At 46.6% G+C, this 17,386-nt stretch overlaps 1 protein-coding gene across 1 annotated transcript in view; it reads right to left on the reverse strand.

Annotated features, from left to right (window-relative positions):
- The window catches only part of TSHZ1 (teashirt zinc finger homeobox 1), an 89,384-nt gene that overhangs the window by 33,069 nt on the left and 38,929 nt on the right, over positions 1-17,386 (reverse strand). Inside the window, exon 3 of the mRNA XM_078606436.1 lies at positions 1,228-4,873. Within this exon, the coding sequence (XP_078462562.1) occupies positions 1,233-4,873 (3,641 nt within the window). The 3' untranslated portion in view covers positions 1,228-1,232. The remainder of the gene's footprint in view (positions 1-1,227; positions 4,874-17,386) is intronic.

Below are 17,386 nucleotides of genomic sequence, written 5' to 3' on the forward strand. Positions count from 1 at the left end.
CTCACGCGTCACTCCCAATGCAGTACGACAATTTTGTTTCATTTTAATCAGCACTAATACACACATGCACGCACGTACACGCACGTAAACGTGCGTACACGCACGCAAATTCACGTACACGCGCGTAAATGCACGTACACACACAGGCGCGCAAGATCTCGATCTTAATTTGAAGCAAGCAGCGCTATACATCACGTGGAAAGTGTTTACTATTCATCAGGTTCATGCAGCGTGCAACAACTTAATATGCATTTGATCAGGGGAGATTGGTAAAACGTGGAAATGTGGGCGGTGGTGGGGTCATGGCACGCAGCATAAAATACTGGAATCAAAAATCCCCACAATGTACACCTCCTGCCATTATAACAATTTAGCGGGGTGCACGCAAAGTCAAGCTCTGGGGCGGAGGCCACCCATTTCCCTTCGATAACAGATGGCACCGATATGAAAATGACTTAAACAAATTATTCAATTCTCGGCAATTTTTTTTTTTGCGTCACGATAATCAAAGGGAGATATAATCTAAGGCAGCAGCAGTGTAAGCGAGTTTGTAAAATAATTCAAGATATTTTTTGTGCTACATTTACAAAAGGGTAAAAACAACAACAAAAATCCCCTAAAACTAATTTAGCAACGCTTAAGTGAATTTGTTTTCGTGCTTACGTGGTTTGTCCATGCGTGGCGGGGCAGGTGAGAGGTAACGTGAGCCCAGGGTGGGCTATGTGCAGCACCAATAGCCCAGCGGTTGTTAACCTCCTTCAAAACTGCATGTCCATTCATTGCGCCCGTGCTTAATTGCAACCGCACACTACTTATTCTGGCTTACAAGGAAAAGCGGCGATTTGTGGTGGGTTTCAATGCTTGTAACGATCACATTTAGCGAGTAGCGAGATTTACCCTGTGTGTGCAGCCCCAATGCACTTAGCGCTTTTATCCGTAACACAAAGAGTAAAAAAGAGCGTTTGTACAGTTATTCACGTGCTATTTGAGGACTAATTGAGCCAAATACAAATTGAAATATGGGTACAATGTAAGTTTATTCTATCCAAGTTTTGAGAAAGGTAATTTCAACGTTTAGTCAACTTCTTTTCTCTCCCCAAAAATTGTGCACACCGATTTTTTTAACATTTAAAATCTCACGGAGAGGGCGGGAGAATAACCAAAAAGCTTATACGCTGGCCGCACTCGTCCACCGCGCTCGCCCCGTCAAACCTTACGGACGCTCACCTGTGCTACGGTTTCTCCAGCTCGGTGACGTACAGCAGGTGATCCTCGGGGGACTTGCCGTGAGCCTTGCTCAGGTGAAGCTTGACGGCGTGGCGGCTCGCAAAGCTGCGACTGCACAGCTTGCACTGCAGCGTCACCCCTGTCACGTCCTCCTCCGAGCCGCCCGCCAGCAGCGACGGGGACCGCGCCAGTGGCAGCTTCGGGAGCATCATCTGCTCGCAGATCTGGTCCGCCGAGAGCCTCGACAGGTCCCTCAGGTGGAAGCCCAGGTGGGTCTCCAGGTGGCTGACGTACGTCGAAGGAGTCCTGAACTGAGAAGCACAGTCGTTGCAGTAGAACACCGGGTGGCCAGTGTCCATGTGCTTCAGGAACTTGGTGCCACCGGTCCTCCGCAGCTGGTACTTGACGTTGGCCAGCCAGTGGCTGATGGTGGTCATGCCGAGCCCCGTGAACTTGCTGATGTGCGCCCGGTCCTGCGGGCTGAGGTCCGAGATGACGTACTTGCCCTCGGGCGTCTGGTGGAGGCAGGCGACGAACTGCGCCTGCAGGATGAGCAGGTGCTGCGGGTTCCAGTTGGACTGGCGGCCCTTGCGCTTGTGCGTGGAGGACACCTCCTCCACCTCCTCCAGCGTGCTGCTGCTCGCGTCCGTCTCCGAGCGCTCCGAGGTGGTGCTCGCCGGGGTGGGCGGCTTGGGAGTCAGCCGCCCGGTCAGGTTCTTCACCATGTCCGACATGTCCGAGAGCGCGTTCTCCCCCGACGCGGACGGCGACATCAGCACCCCCGGCGACGGCTTCGGGCTCTTTGGCGCCTTCTTGGACTTGGTCAGGTCGATGGGCTGATCGAGGTTCGTCTGGTAGTAGCACCTCTCGACCGGGTCCGAGTTTCTGCTCTGCAAGGCGGGCGCCGACACCAGCTTGTCCAGCATGCCGCTGCTCATCTTGTACAGCATCGCCATCGGGTCCGGGACGGGCAGCGGCGGCTTCGATATCTTCCCCAAGTGGAGGTTCATTATCGACTGCAGCGCGCTCAGCGGGTTGACGAGGGACTCCTCCGAAGGGTGGTCAGTGATGATGTTCAAGCTGCTGCTCTTCTCCACCGCGATCTCCTTCTTCACGTTCGTCCCGTTTTTAAAGAGTTCGTTTCTGGCGCTGCCGTTCGCCGAAACTTTCTCCGCGGGTTTTTTGCTCGCGATCTGCTGCCGGAGCTCCCTCTTCGAGTCGTGGCTGTCGTCGCTCCTGCACGGCGAGGAGGCTTCCGAAACCGAGGACGGAGACTTCACCTCCGTCTTGATTTTCTTGCCCTCCACCTTTTTGAGGTTCTCGGAAACCTTCTTGACGAGCTCCTCCATCGCGTGGACGTTGTTCTTGAGCGGTGGCGGCGAGCCGGCGGGCGGCGACCGGCTGCACGGGACGGGCGCCGCCGAGCCGGCCTTGGGCGCGAGCGGCTTCACGTTGGCCCCGTACGCCGGCTTCAGCGGAGTTTCCTGCGCCGGGTTTTGAATGACGGACTTCACGGCCCCCGGCAGCTGGTACGCGGCGTGGATGCTGGGGTAGCCGCCCCAGGTCGGCGTGCCATTCTGCGCCTTGTTGATGGCCGAAGCCACGGTGTTCTCCAGCGACTTGAGGATGTCCAAGCCCGTCGTGGATGTGTCCTCGAGATCCTCCTCCCGCAGATACTGAGACGAGAGGTCGTAGTCCTTCCTCTCCCTCTTGTCCTTTTTCTCCTTGTCGCTTTTCTCCTTCTCTTCCTTCTTCTCCTCCTCCTCCTCCTGCTGCTGCTCCACCTCCATTTTGAGCTCCTTGTCCTCGATCTTCAGCTCCTCCATGGAGAGCTTCTCGGACGAGTTCACCGGCGACACGGCGGAGGGCGGGGGTGACCTCGCCGGAGATGCCAACGGCTTGACGGGCGAGCTCGGCGGGGACAGCGCCAGCTTCGGCGGAGAGTCGGCGGGGCACGGCGCGTGCCGGCCGCTCGCGCCGGGAGGCGACATCACGGGCTGCGCGCCCGTCCTGGACGGGGAGAGAAGCGGTTTGGACGAAGTGCTGGACGGGGAGGAGAGCGGCTTGGCCGGGGAATTCGCCGGGGTTATGTGAGCGTGCGAGATGTTGGTCGGAGGCAACGGGACGGACTGGATTTTCACCTCCGCCAGCGGGTCAAAGATCACGTGCTTTCCCTTCTTAATGTTGGAGTTGGTGACTTTCATGAAGTGTCCCGTCACCATCATGTGGGCGGTGAGCTGCTGCAGCGTGTCGTGGGAGCTGCCGCACTCCATGCACTTCAGAATCTGGGACTTTTTCGCCTCGAACTGCCAAGCGTAGCTGGCGCCATTTTGGTAGCCGTACCGATTGTTGGGCGTCACGTAAGGGTTGGAGGACTTGTGAGACATCCCCGCGGCCGAGTCGGACGAGCCGGTGACCATGTGGGCAGCGCCACCCCGCGTGTCGGGCGTGCTCGCCAGGAGCGGGTCCATGTAAGGCCTCTTCTTCATGGCCGGCGTCAGCTTGGACGACGTCACGGCCGACACGGGCTCCTTGAGCGGAACCTTCTGGTAGTGCTTGGTCTTAATCATGTGCACGCTGAGGTCCTGCAGCGACTCGAAGGAGTGGCCGCAGTACATGCACTTGAGCACCTTCTGCGCCTCCTCCTTGCCCTCCATCTCCATGAGGGAGCGCTTGCGTGGCTTGGACCAGCGCCGCGTGCTGCTGCTGTCCTTGTCGTGGTTGTCGTCCCGGTAGTGCCCCGTCTCGTTCATGTGCACCGTCAGCTCGACGAGCGTGTCGTACGCCGCGCTGCAGTCCTTGCAGCGGAACTTGCTGGCGCCCGTGAAGATGGAGCCGTAGATCTTGCCGCTCTGCCGGTACAGCTGCACGGTGCTGAAGAGGCTCGGCTCGTTGTGGTGGTGCGACATGGCGACGGGCATCGTCTGCTGCAGGGACTTCGCCAGCGCCGCCTGGTGCCAGTCGAACCGGTGGTTGGCGGCGTTGCTGGCGCTCGTCGTGCTGCTCGTGCTGCTCGTGCAGCTGTCCGTGTTCACGGTCGTCGTCGTCGCCGCCGCCGTCGCGGTGGAGGCGGCGGCGGCGGCGACGGTGGCGGCGATGGGCTGGTTCAAGCTGTAGCTCAGCGCCGACCAGTAGGGGTTGGCGAGGAGGCTGGCGTACGCCGCCTTCATCTGCGCGAGGCTGTCGGTGGCGTGGCCGATGGGCACCCCGTTCTCCTTCTTCTTCGGCTCCTCCTTGGCGGCGGCGCTCTCGAAGTCGGCCAACCTGTCGCTGGACTCGCTGAACTGCGACTCGCTGTCGGCGTCGCGGCTGGACGTCTCCGCTCTGCTCGGGTCCTGGCAGGGGGGCGGCTGCGGGTGGTCCTTGGCCTCCTCCTTGCGGTCCTCCCGGAGCTCCTCTTTGCGCGAGTCGTCTTTGCGCGAGTCGTCCGCCAGCTCGCCGGGCTCCTCGCGGAGCTGCGGATCGTCGCGCTCCTTGTCGCGCCGCTGCTCCTTGAGTTCCTCGCCGGCGTCTTCCTCGCCGAGCTCCTCCTTCATCTCCTCGTCCGTGCACTGGTAGTCGCTGGCCGATCCGTCTTCCGTGTCGGCCCCATCGCCCTCCTCCCTCTCGAACTCCCCGGACTTGAGGTCCTCTTCAGAAAGGTACGCTGCGAAGGACACACGCACGCACGTGCACGTTTAAACGGGCGAAGTTGGGACGTAAGTTCACGTACCAACATCGTTTCTGCAATAAAGTATTACGCGTATATATATTTAAAATCACTATAAAGCACGATAGTGAATGATAATTCCTCTTGCAAATTATCAATGTTTGGCACGTGTCGTGACGGGTACTGCAAGATCAGACCATGTCCGTCCAGTGCTCGCCGAGCTGCATTGGATTCAGGTTTCCGAACGAATACATTGTAAGGTCGCACTCACACACAAAGTGATTGCCACAAATCAGCCACAAATGAGCCACGATCCCTCGCTGATCTCGTCAAGGGGCATACATCATCACGCAAACTCCAGTCATCCTCTCAGCGGAATTTGGCTCGCCATCGAACATGATGATCACTGCATCGCGCGCTTTCAGATGCGCTTCTACAGCCGTCTAGAACGCTCTAGAATGGAAACTCATTTCTGTAGAACTGCTTTTTTTGCGCTGAGTTTATTGTCCTCCCTCCCCCCCCAGCAGCTCCGATTGGCACGGCTGGCTACGTATGGTGCCAAAGAAGTTCAACATACACACGTCCGTACGCAAATGACCAAAGGTTACAAGTGCAGAGCAATGGAAGTGTTCAGGCGTGGTTCCAGTCTTTGGAGCAACGCATTATGTAACTGCAGCTGGGTTTAAAGGTAAAGAGGTTAAAACATTACAAAGAGTTAAGAAAAGTACATATCAAATTACAAATGTTTTATGTTCAATTGAAGAGATCTTCCAATCCGCCCCAGTATCCACAATTTAATTACACAGACCTTGAAGGAGCATTTGTCACTAAAAAATCTGATCAAGGAACTGTCAGGTAATGCTGAGCTCTCACTCTGTCAATTATTCACTAATGATGAAGCATTCAGCAGGGCAGTGGGGTGTGCATGGAGAGGCCTGCCTGCTAATCTGCCCTGGGCTGGTCACTGCCTGTCCCTGCGCAGAGGTCATTTAAGTGTCAAATAGACAGGTTCTCAGTGGTATTGCTCACGCCACTGTTCGAAAAGGCAAAAAAAAAATCAAATCCGCGTGGCTCCCCTGCTCCTACGGCTCGCCGCGAATTCTCGCGTGGCGTGCGTGTGCGCGCGTGTGCGTGAATGCGAGCGCGCATGCGTTTTCATGCCGGAAAAACCGAAAGGAAACGCTTTCTTGGAAGAAAAAAAAGTACCCTGCAAAATACTGCATCATCACGGGCGGAAAGAGGCGAGCCAATTTGCGCAACTAATAGCCAAGATTATTTTTGTCAATACAATTTTGTCGCAGTCAATGATTCGGTGGCAGTCATTTGTTCCTCGCTGCTTTCTCCGCCGCCGTCGCAAGGAGCCTTGAACTTGTCTAGATTTGCTCACGTGACAAAACTCTCATCTGACAACCAATCTCGCTTTCTATTTTTGTTTCGCAAATCTCGTTTCCCTATTTGCGGGCACCTTAATTTCCCCATGGCTTGCGAGATATTGCAAGCAAATGCCCTCAAGCACTGCTCTCTTATAAACATACACTTTAATTATTGCCATATTTCGATTATTTGCATATTAACCTAAACTTTTGCAAGAAACGCCGACAGAAACTGGATTCAAAACGTCCACACGATGATGTGGCCTACGCAGTGCTCAGCGACGACTCGTTGTGTGAAGTTAACTCTTCGTGGTTTATTGCGGTGCAGGAACATGAGATGCGTGTTGTAATAAAGCCAAGTGAGAACCCACCGAGTCAGAATATCGCTTTAGCAACAAAAAAGGGACCTCGGATATAATAGCAGACTGGACAGCAAATTAAACGTGAATTGTGAAGAGGGGGTGAAAAGAATATCTGGAGAAAATGTTTTTTTTATGACAATATAAACTGTTAGTAACACGCGTATTAACAATGGAATTAAATAACAAAAGACAAGTTATTACTTTAATAAAAGTAAAAATCAAGGGTCGGTGATCGCAATACTGTAAGAAGCCAACTGCCAAATTGACTTAGCTATAATAGATGCGTAATCAATGTCCAATTAGTTGTACAGGAGAACCTTGTCTTTGCAAACTTATTGTTCGTATCTTTACAAGAGACTTTCAAGATGTGTACAGAGAATCTTCCTGCTTTGCACCAATTTGTACGTTTTTTTATGTCCTTGATTATATTTTCACCAATTTCCACCTGGGTATTTTAGGCTTTACATTAAAAAAATTTGTCTTACAATACCCCAGTAATTAAAATGTATGGCCTGGAAAATGTTAGTGAGGCAGTTTGCTCTAAAGATCGACTTTTACCACAGCGCAGCGTTTATCCTCTTCAAGCAAGGAGATGTCCTATACTTTGGACTCCTATCGTGTTTTTATATTGTTTGTTGTTGTAACAAGACAGAGGCTCAAAAGAAAGCTGTGGACCAATCAATTTCAAGGACAATGCATATATTATCAGAGTATCTTTTTTGTTTGCATTCTGACCACAAGTACTGTGGTTAATGCAGACATGATTCCTTGTAAAAGGTTTCAGTTTGGTGTTTAACAACTTAACACATCTGTTTTGTTGCAGAAAAAAAAGGAAAACCCTATTTTCATGTTCTGATTTGCTCCTTCTGGACATGTGTGAAAAAGAGCTTTATATTTCGATTTAAAGCTTTCGTGACTGCAGGGATTCATCTTCTTGGTTCGTTCGGTAAAGTCACGTAGAATGGAAGTAATAAAATAATAAAAATAAATAATATAGTTTTATTATTTCCATTCTACGTGACTTTACCGAAAGAACCAAGAAGAAGAGCTTTATAGTTCATCGGATTCCTCCAGTATAAATACATATTCTGATGACTCAGCCCAGCATCCCTCTGGGTCAACATGAGTGACAGTTTGTGGGGAAGTGAAGAACAGTTATCCCAATGTAGAGCACTCGCCTCTGTCATCGTCACGTGGAATGTTACACCGTTGACTCATGTGAGATGACCACTGTCTGAATACTCATATGGGCAACAAATCACTTAGACAGATTTTTTTTGTTCAGCATTTGTTTAATAAAGCAACGTCCGGGATGGGGGTTTGAGCCCTCTCGGTCTCTTCAGCAAAGCCAGGCTTGTTAAACAAAATGCTGCTGGATTACCAGATGTTGTTGGCGAGAGCACTCCATGTAAAATAACGGAACCCGTCCAAGCCAAAAAAGCAACACTATACACAATCTCATTATACGTTTCCATGGAGTTTTATGGGTAAAAACGAATATAAGCAGAACTCCATCCTGAGTCCCCACATAAAGATAAAACACGTTATTTGAAACCATCACGCAAACTCCGATCATCCTCGCAGCGGCTTTTGGTTAACCATCGAACAGAGACGGTCACAGCACGCACGCTTTCAGATGCGCTTCTGCGGCCGTCTGGAACGCCCTTCCTTCCGATATTAGGAAGCCACTGGAGCTATGCACTTTTCAAACAACTGCTTTTGTGTTTAGTTTGTTGTCCTTTCCCCGCACCTCCGATCAGCACGGTTGGCTACGGTACGATCCGAAATGAGTCCAACATACACACATACAAATGATTGGCTTTCCACACCAATATTCTCAAGCAGCATGTCGTCAGCAGTGAACACGACACTCACCACCAGGTAAATAAGTTACGAATGATGTGAGATGGCTGAAGGTTTAAATTGTAACAGGAAATTATCTTGGTAAAAAAAAAGCCATACCAATTTAACCATCTCTTCACTCATTATTTGCATTTTTTCCCTTCTTGATTGTTATCCTGTTTGAAAAAAGTTAATGATTCAAAAACCCACAACGTCTTAATTATTAACCAAAACACAATGAAAACACCATAAAACTTTAACTCAACTATAGTTATAGACAAAGTGCCAATGGGCACACTGTTTTTAAGAGAGACCAACTATTTTACAACCAAGATGCACAGAAGCCACCACCATCACCAGCACCAGCAGCACTACCAGCAGCACCACCAGCAGCACCACCAGCATCAACTAACCAGCCATGTGGCAATAGTTGCTTTCAGAGCGCTGTGTCTTACTGTATGATAATGATGCATGATTGGTATGAGGCGGAGGAGGAGATGGCAAAACACTCAAGAATGCCTGAGTACACATGTGGTGCAGGAAAGAAAAACAAAATGTTTTGGGAGTTTGACATTTTAAGCACATTTCTACACCAATGTAAAGTAAAAAAACTGGACACAAAGTCAGTTAAAAATGGGCCCCCCCCCCAAAAAAAATGCACGCCAGGTGTGATTTTTCAAGATCCGTTAACGTTAACAAATCAAAGACGAGGCTGTGTACATGCAAGGCAGGAGGTCAAACTGTTGTGGGAAGGAGACTTAATCTTAAGGTCAGGCGAACCTAGTTCCTGGCTTATATAACGCCAAGCCTTACACGAATCTATTTCACGTGGTCACACAACAGGGGGCGGGGGGGGGTCAATAAATATGAATTTGGGCAACGAATAAATTACCCAAAATGCACCCGATATTGTCACACGTGTCTTGGGAAAGCCATCCAATAGTTGTGGCCAGGTTGTCATAGACTGCTGTGGGGCTCTGTGGTGGTGGTGGTGGCCGTCAGCAGGTGGCGGTGCAGCGAAATCACGGTTGTATGCCACCGCAATTTTTGCTCCCCCACCTTCACAAAAACCCTCACTGGCGATTCACGGTGGAAGTGTGGTCCAATAACTACCAAGACCCACGGGGCATGGAGGATGCCCTGGTCCAGCAGATCAAGGTGGAAGTGTGGTCCAATAACTCCCAAGACCCACGGGGCATGGGGAAGTCCTGATCCAGCAGATCACGGTGGAAGTGTGGTCCAATAACTCCCAAGACCTACGGGGCATGGGGAAGTCCTGATCCAGCAGATCACGGTGGAAGTGTGGTCCAATAACTCCCAAGACCCACGGGGCATGGGGAAGTCCTGATCCAGCAGATCACGGTGGAAGTGTGGTCCAATAACTCCCAAGACCTACGGGGCATGGGGAAGTCCTGATCCAGCAGATCACGGTGGAAGTGTGGTCCAATAACTACCAAGACCCACGGGGCATGGGGAAGCCCTGGTCCAGCAGATCACGGTGGAAGCGTGGTCTAATAACTCCCAAGACCTACGGGGCATGGAGGATGCCCTGGTCCAGCAGATCAAGGTGGAAGTGTGGTCCAATAACTCCCAAGACCCACGGGGCATGGGGAAGTCCTGATCCAGCAGATCACGGTGGAAGTGTGGTCCAATAACTCCCAAGACCTACGGGGCATGGGGAAGTCCTGATCCAGCAGATCACGGTGGAAGTGTGGTCCAATAACTCCCAAGACCTACGGGACATGGGGAAGTCCTGATCCAGCAGATCACGGTGGAAGTGTGGTCCAATAACTCCCAAGACCTACGGGGCATGGGGAAGCCCTGATCTAACAGTGGTTTAACAAAAAAGGGCAGTAAGCGTACACACTGTACAAATATCAACAAAGTAAGAGTACTTTAACGGAATTGAGCATTGAATATTTTTAACACCCTGCGTCATTTCCCCCATCACATCCATGCTGTTTTAAGCTTGGAAATAGTTTTGCCATCCATTACCCACACGTGATTCTGAGGTAATCTAGCCGAATTTATTTTACAACGCACACACTGTGGTAACAGCACACAGTAACGGTTCAACAAGCAAGGGAAAATAATCAGGAACTAAAAAAGTACAGGATTTTCAACTCCAGCCCTCGGGAACCATGAGGAGGAAGATCCCCTTGGTTTTAAGTCAACATCTGTACGATAAAAAGTCAAAGTGATTTCTTGAGCATTGAGGAAGTGCTCATCTCCTTTTGGCAGTCCGTGATGCAGTGGTGGAAATTCCACATTCCTATACCAGGGGCGAGATAATCCATACGACATCCTCTGCTGACTTCCCCACAAAGTGGTGTCAATTTTATCGACCCCCAGCGGGATGATGAGCTCAGTGAACCCCCCAACCAGAATTTGAACTCACAACTTTCCAGATTGCGAACAGCTCGTTAGACTGCTGAGTCGCTTGGCTAGTCATAAATAAATTATATGTGAATAATGGCCATGACAGACACGTCCAGTATATAAAATCACAACAGTGTCTTTATCTGTTTAACATGTAGACTTCCGTGACCAATATCATCCATAATATAGGTTTTTCTTGGGTTAGATCGAGTAAATATAAATGTGTCGTTAAACCCGCCACCACCCGACACAGCCAATTAGTAAGGTTTGTTACGTAAACAGAACATGCCAATTCATTACTTGTACAGCACACTGGTGTGTTGGAGAGTAAATCCACAACATCATTAACTAGCATCATGCAAGTTGTAATTACTGGCGAAATGTCGTACTCAGATTGTAAATGTTGTGGATTTACTCTCCAACACACCGGTGTGATGTACCAGTAACGAATTGGCACGTTCGGTTTATGTTACTGATTGGCTGTGTCGGGTGGTGGCGGTTTAACGACACATTTATATTTATGCGATCTAACCCAAAAAACCCTGTATTATGGAGTGTCTTTATCTGTAACAGACTTGGGGAGAATAGTGGTGTTGACCTTTGACCTTTTTATGTAAAATATAATCCACACCGAGAGTGCCTTAGACTGGATTATGCCTCTATAGCCCCCTGGACATGGTGAATTATGCCAATACTCTATAACCCACTGGACATGGTGAATTATGCCAATACTCTATAACCCACTGGACATGGTGAATTATGCCAATACTCTATAACCCACTGGACATGGTAAGGAGTAGAAGCAATATTCTTTGGGTCTTTTGGTAAAGTCACGTAGATAGGTTAAAAAAAATAACAAAAAACTACGACGTTTCGATCGCAACACAAGCGGTCGTCGTCACCGCTTGTGTTGCCATCGAAACGTCGTAGTTTTTTGTTATTTTCTTTGAACCTATCTACGTGACTTTACCGAAAGACCCACAGAATATGAATTCCTGCAGTCACGAAAGCTTTAAGTCAAGTATGAGCAATATTAAGAGCGCACATGCTTATACAGGAATTAAGCTATTTTGTCATATTTTTACCTTCACCTTTAACATCTTTGATGTTAACAAAAAAATTGCTCACTGCCTTCAATGGCCTTTCATACCACACTAATAATAGACGGGTACAATGATTTGAACTGCTTTACATCATTGGGGGAGGCAGTTTATTTACATTACCTTCATCTCCAGATTCTATTCAAATTTATAAATGACGATTACTAGTAATAAAAAAAAGGATATAATTTTAATTGATTAATCACCACCACGCTTCTATTTAGTTACAAACATCTGATATTCCGCGTTTTAAATAATTAAACTACAGGACGTTCGCTGTTAAAACATTATAGACGTCAAGCAATCGGTGTGGGCTAGGCCTGCCATTTAATAATGGAATTTAAGATTCTAAATCTAAGCGCCACACTTTGATAAATTACACGTCCATTATTAAAACACTCCGACATTTGTGTGCTAATGAATTACATCTTACATTTCACACAGCAAAAATCAGGAGCATAAAACCACCATTAATCTTAAACAGATACAGCAAACCAACCTGGAACCGGTCAAGCCGACGCGCTTCGTATACATTGCCCTCTTGGGCAGTGACCGACCTACCATCAAAACCCTTTAACGCTACACCCAAATGTTTCTGTGCCAATGAGAGCTCAGGGCTCATTTCTGTTTACCTTTTTTTCCGCAGGACTAATGGGATAGAAATTTAATCCATCTGTTGACTTTGGCCGAGAATCTACTTTTCTACGCTCATTGCAGGCTCGGCTCACGAGCGAGGGTTAGGTAAGACCTGAGCGAGGTTAAGCAGATCCGGGGTGGTGTGTGCCTGTCGCGATGCAGTAAGGGGGTTTGTTATCGGCTGTGCAGTCACAGGAGCTCGGTTGCAGATCACTTTGACAATGCCCCACTGCATCCAAGCCTAATCAAGCCGGGATAATTAGTCTCATAAGAACACATTTCCACTGTCAGCGTGTAAGGAGTCGGCTCGAAGATCAGAGGCGTAAATATCACGCGTTGCCACAGCTGGTCCAGGGATGGCAACTGGACTTTATTTCTAGACGCGCGGGCCAGGGTTATGAGGATAGCGCCAACGCGAGTAGGAAAGGAAACATTGTTTCTCAACCGCAGGGAAAAAAAGGTAACTTTTTTTATTCATTATCTCCGCGTATTTGTGTTTAACCTCAACAACGCGGTGTGACATTTTCTGTGTGATTAACGAGTGTCGCCGGGATGATGGTTATATAATGAAATAATTAAATCGCATGTACTGCCAAAAGCGTGCTTGTTGTGTTATTTAGAAACACGAACAAGCCACCGTGCTGATATTCACACGCAATGCTCATGGAACTTCTCGCTGTTATATTCAAGCTTGTTTACGGAGCTGGGCTGCAACCCAAATGCTCGTGGCATTACAAAAGTAATGCACAATCATAGTTTACGGTGCCATTATGCAAGCGGCAACCTGATATTTCAGTAACAAGGATTTGCCTGCCATGTGTTTGAGCCTTTCAGCACTACTGCATGTGGTGCGCTGAGTTATTTGAGGGGCGGGAAGGGTCGAACTTTTCTCATAAAGTACTGTACTATGAGCAACAAGCACAACCTGTACACGACATCAGGTCACGATGATGTGCTTCTTAACAGCAACAAGAGAATTGAAAGATAATTAAAGTGCTGTCAAGGAATAAAATTAAGAATGCAAGCCATCAAAAGTATTTCTGAGGCCCGTTGTTGACAATTAACGAGCGGTATATGGTGTGCAATTATCAGTGACAATTAACAAAAATGTGGAGTGGTTAAATTTTGTCAATGTATGAATCAAAGCAATTTAGCTTATTACCCTACTTGTAGTGATTAAAATGAGACTAGGTCACCAATAGTCTTTCTAAGATGTGGGTAAATCCTGTGGATCATAATTATTCGATTTTGATTTTGTCATGACACGTTTTAGTTGGGCATTGAAAAAAAAACTATCATGAATGGATTGATAGCACTTTGGCAGAGATTGGACATGTCACTTCCACCATGTGCTGAATGTACAGATGGCACTCCCTATAGGATTACAGCAGTGGCCCAAAAAGTTGACCATGGCCTGATATTTGAACATATCAAGTAGTGTATTGTGTGCCAATCCTTAAACACACTGAACTGTATTTGGTCAAAAATCCAGTGAGATTTTAAAAAAACCACTGTTAGCTCTCGAAACCTCCCCCCGCCCGTCCCATTAAAAGAGACACAAAGTAAAGGCGGGAACTCTTTCCCATACAGATGGAATGGATCAAAATGACATCGCAGCCTGCTAGCCTAACACTCACTTAAGTATCTGGAGACTATATTATTTAACAATTTTATTTTCTCTATAATTTAAATCCGGCATAAAACTACACCCATAATACAAACGTCGTCTACTCTGAAGTCGGCCTACAGTTTTAGGCCTTTGGTTTTTTTTTGGCGAGAATAAAAATCACGAATGATTTGTGAGCGCGTGAAATATGTTATCAAATTGGATGGTGAACATCTCGTGATACGATTCCCAAAGACAACGAGATTCGCCCAATCCTTAAAATTTTAAGTACATTTTTATACAATGCAAAAAAAGTCTTCGTATGTTGGCACAAGGGAGAGAAATCACTCAGCGAGAGATAACTGCATGAAAAGGAGTGCTTATCTACAATTTACTAGCATCTCAAACTATAGCATATCCTATGGTAAAAAAAAAACTTAGTACATGTAATTTTTATTTAATGCTACTATTAGATATGGAATGAGAAGCATTCAGTTGCACACGATATTACAACCTGTCAAATCAAGTCAAAACATGTCATCGTTTTGAAAATTATAACCATCTTGCATTCACGACAAACTACTGCTTGGGCTGAGAGAAGAAAAAAAGTATTTTTTTACGTTAAAGTTGATTCCTATTTACAATTTTACGATGACCCAGATTCAATAGTATGAAATGCTTCTGCAAAGCTTGCAGCTCCACCGCTAATTTGTTTAAAAATAACAATGGTTACATTTTTATTTTACGTTGCTCAAACTAAGAACATTGCGTGTTTATACATTTGAAAAATATTAAAGATGCGGTAACAAAAAAGGGGGTACAGAAAAACAAATTAGTTAATTTCCAGAAAAAAAAATAGAATACACTATAGATAGAGAAATTATATATGGTGCATTTGCCTCACACAAGCAATTAAAAAGCAAAACACACGACAAACAGATTTACATGCATCTGACCCAACCAAATCAGCACCGCGCTACATCATCAGACATGGTAAATTGCAAGCACATTCTCCGAGTGGCTTCGCAGTTCATCCTGAGCTGTAATATTCTTATGCGGGCAGAACCATTAATATTTAAATTTACATAATGAGTTGAATAATTTGCATTGGGGGAAAAAAAAGGGTGGGTGGAATGGATTTAAAAATCACATGACTGGTGAGAAATTAAACAGAACCCCGTGTGCTGTATATCAAACCGGCGCCACACCAGTTGGATGAAAAAAAGATTAAAGCAGCTGTCCTTTATTTTGTTAAAGCCCTCAAATCAAATTTAAAATTATGCCATTAATAAGTTATATCTCTTTGCAATGATGTGAATCAACCAATTTTGATGGAAAAAAAGAAATGAAAGTTTTTTTTAATGAAAAAAGCAAGTGGTTACGAAAGTCAACGAGGAGCAAAATGTGTATATTTTAATGATTCCCCTGGGAAATGAAAACTGCAAGTGTTAGAACAAAGTTCAACAAACAGATAGAACCAAGGCCCTTCTGAATTTATTTTCCACATTACCCTAAATCCACCCATCAGTCTTAGGTTATGGAAAATATAAACCACGGCTATGCATGCAGAGCTGCCTGTAATTAAGTATAAGGGTAAAGAAAATGGTTGTAGATTCTTACACATGCCTACGTGTCACCTTTGACAATGAGTCTTCCCGTGGTGATTAAATTAATTTTGTTTAGACGATTGCTAAAATCTCAAGAAAATGAGAAAATAAATTATATAACCCTATCTCCCCAAGGTTGTGGGCGATATGGAGATTTAAAAGCATTGTGTTAAAAAAAAGACATCCCCATGAACACTAGTGCATCCATAATACACCATCTCCAAGGACTGCACAGTAAGCTTGCATAACAATAATATAATTGAGACGAGAATGTGACATGTTTAATGTGACATATGCATGCACGCATCTGTGGCTAATGTGACATACTGTATGTATGGGCTTCGTATAAATTTAAAGGTATGCTAATATTACCCCAAGTTGCCAAAATCAGCCGAATAATTATAATGGTTGGGTTCAGAGATTCACTGAAATATGAGAAGCCCTACAGAAACATAAGATCAATGCAATGACCTTGTTTCTGTCAAAAAAAATAAATTGGCACACGTTACGCCGCTTTATGATATTACACGCTGGTCAAAATTTCTTCGCAATTTATATAGCGCGAATAAAAAAAAATGTTCAGCCATGTTAGTATCGCAGAAATATTAATTTTTTGATTTTACGCATTTTTAGCGTGCTTGTGAAAGTCCAATGCAACACATGTCATGATTAAAAAGCCACGGCCGCAGATATTTTACGTCGAGTGCAAAATATATACGCACACGTGTACAAATAGTGTACTGTACATACATACAATCTGCATATCCTTTCATCATACGATCCATAGCCTTCTCCAAATGTGATCCCCCTGATGATTGTATAGCAACATGCTGGGGGTTCTTATAAGAGTGGGAAAGCAGAACAAGCATCAAGACAACGGCTCCGGATCATTCGTGAAAATAACAAACACATGCACAGCAACAACCACACACATGGCTGTACCATGTAAATGTATAAACGTACAAAGACACGCACACACACGCGACGTGTACACGGAACAATTTATACGAAGCTCGGTTAAGCACGAATAACAAATAAGTATCGACATAATATAGTGTTATGTACCCTTATGCATACCAATGTCACAATGCTATGACAGCACTGTACTGTGTAGAACTTATATACGGCTACCTTGAGGCACAAGAAAGTCGACAAACGGTCAGAGGACCTTTAAATTGCCGAGTGAGTCGTGTTGAAACTGCAGGATGAGTCTTTGGGCGCTGGGCACAGTGGGTAAAATGCACTCGGTTCCACAATGCACCGCTGCTGCTGCTGCTGCAGATGGCACTCTCTTTGACGACATAATATAACGACAACAGACACCAATATTGTAATCACTGCTCCCCCGCGATAAGTGACTCGCATGTTTCCTTGCCATCACCAGCACACAGTATATGAAGGTATGTGACAATTATTCAGTTATAATTGGTTGCATGAATACACCATAAACATTTCAGATTTTTTTGCAGATGTCACGATAGTTTTTTTTTGCAGACACTCTTTGATTCCACGACCTTTTCAAGAAATGGCCTCTGTATTCTCACAAAACACTCATGAACCTATTCCGCTGATATTTGGCCACCATTAGCAAGTTCACATCTCCCT

This window comes from Lampetra planeri, chromosome 26 (genome assembly GCF_965212315.1).
Source record: "Lampetra planeri chromosome 26, kcLamPlan1.2.h2, whole genome shotgun sequence".
In the NCBI taxonomy this organism is placed as follows: Eukaryota; Metazoa; Chordata; class Hyperoartia; order Petromyzontiformes; family Petromyzontidae; genus Lampetra; species Lampetra planeri.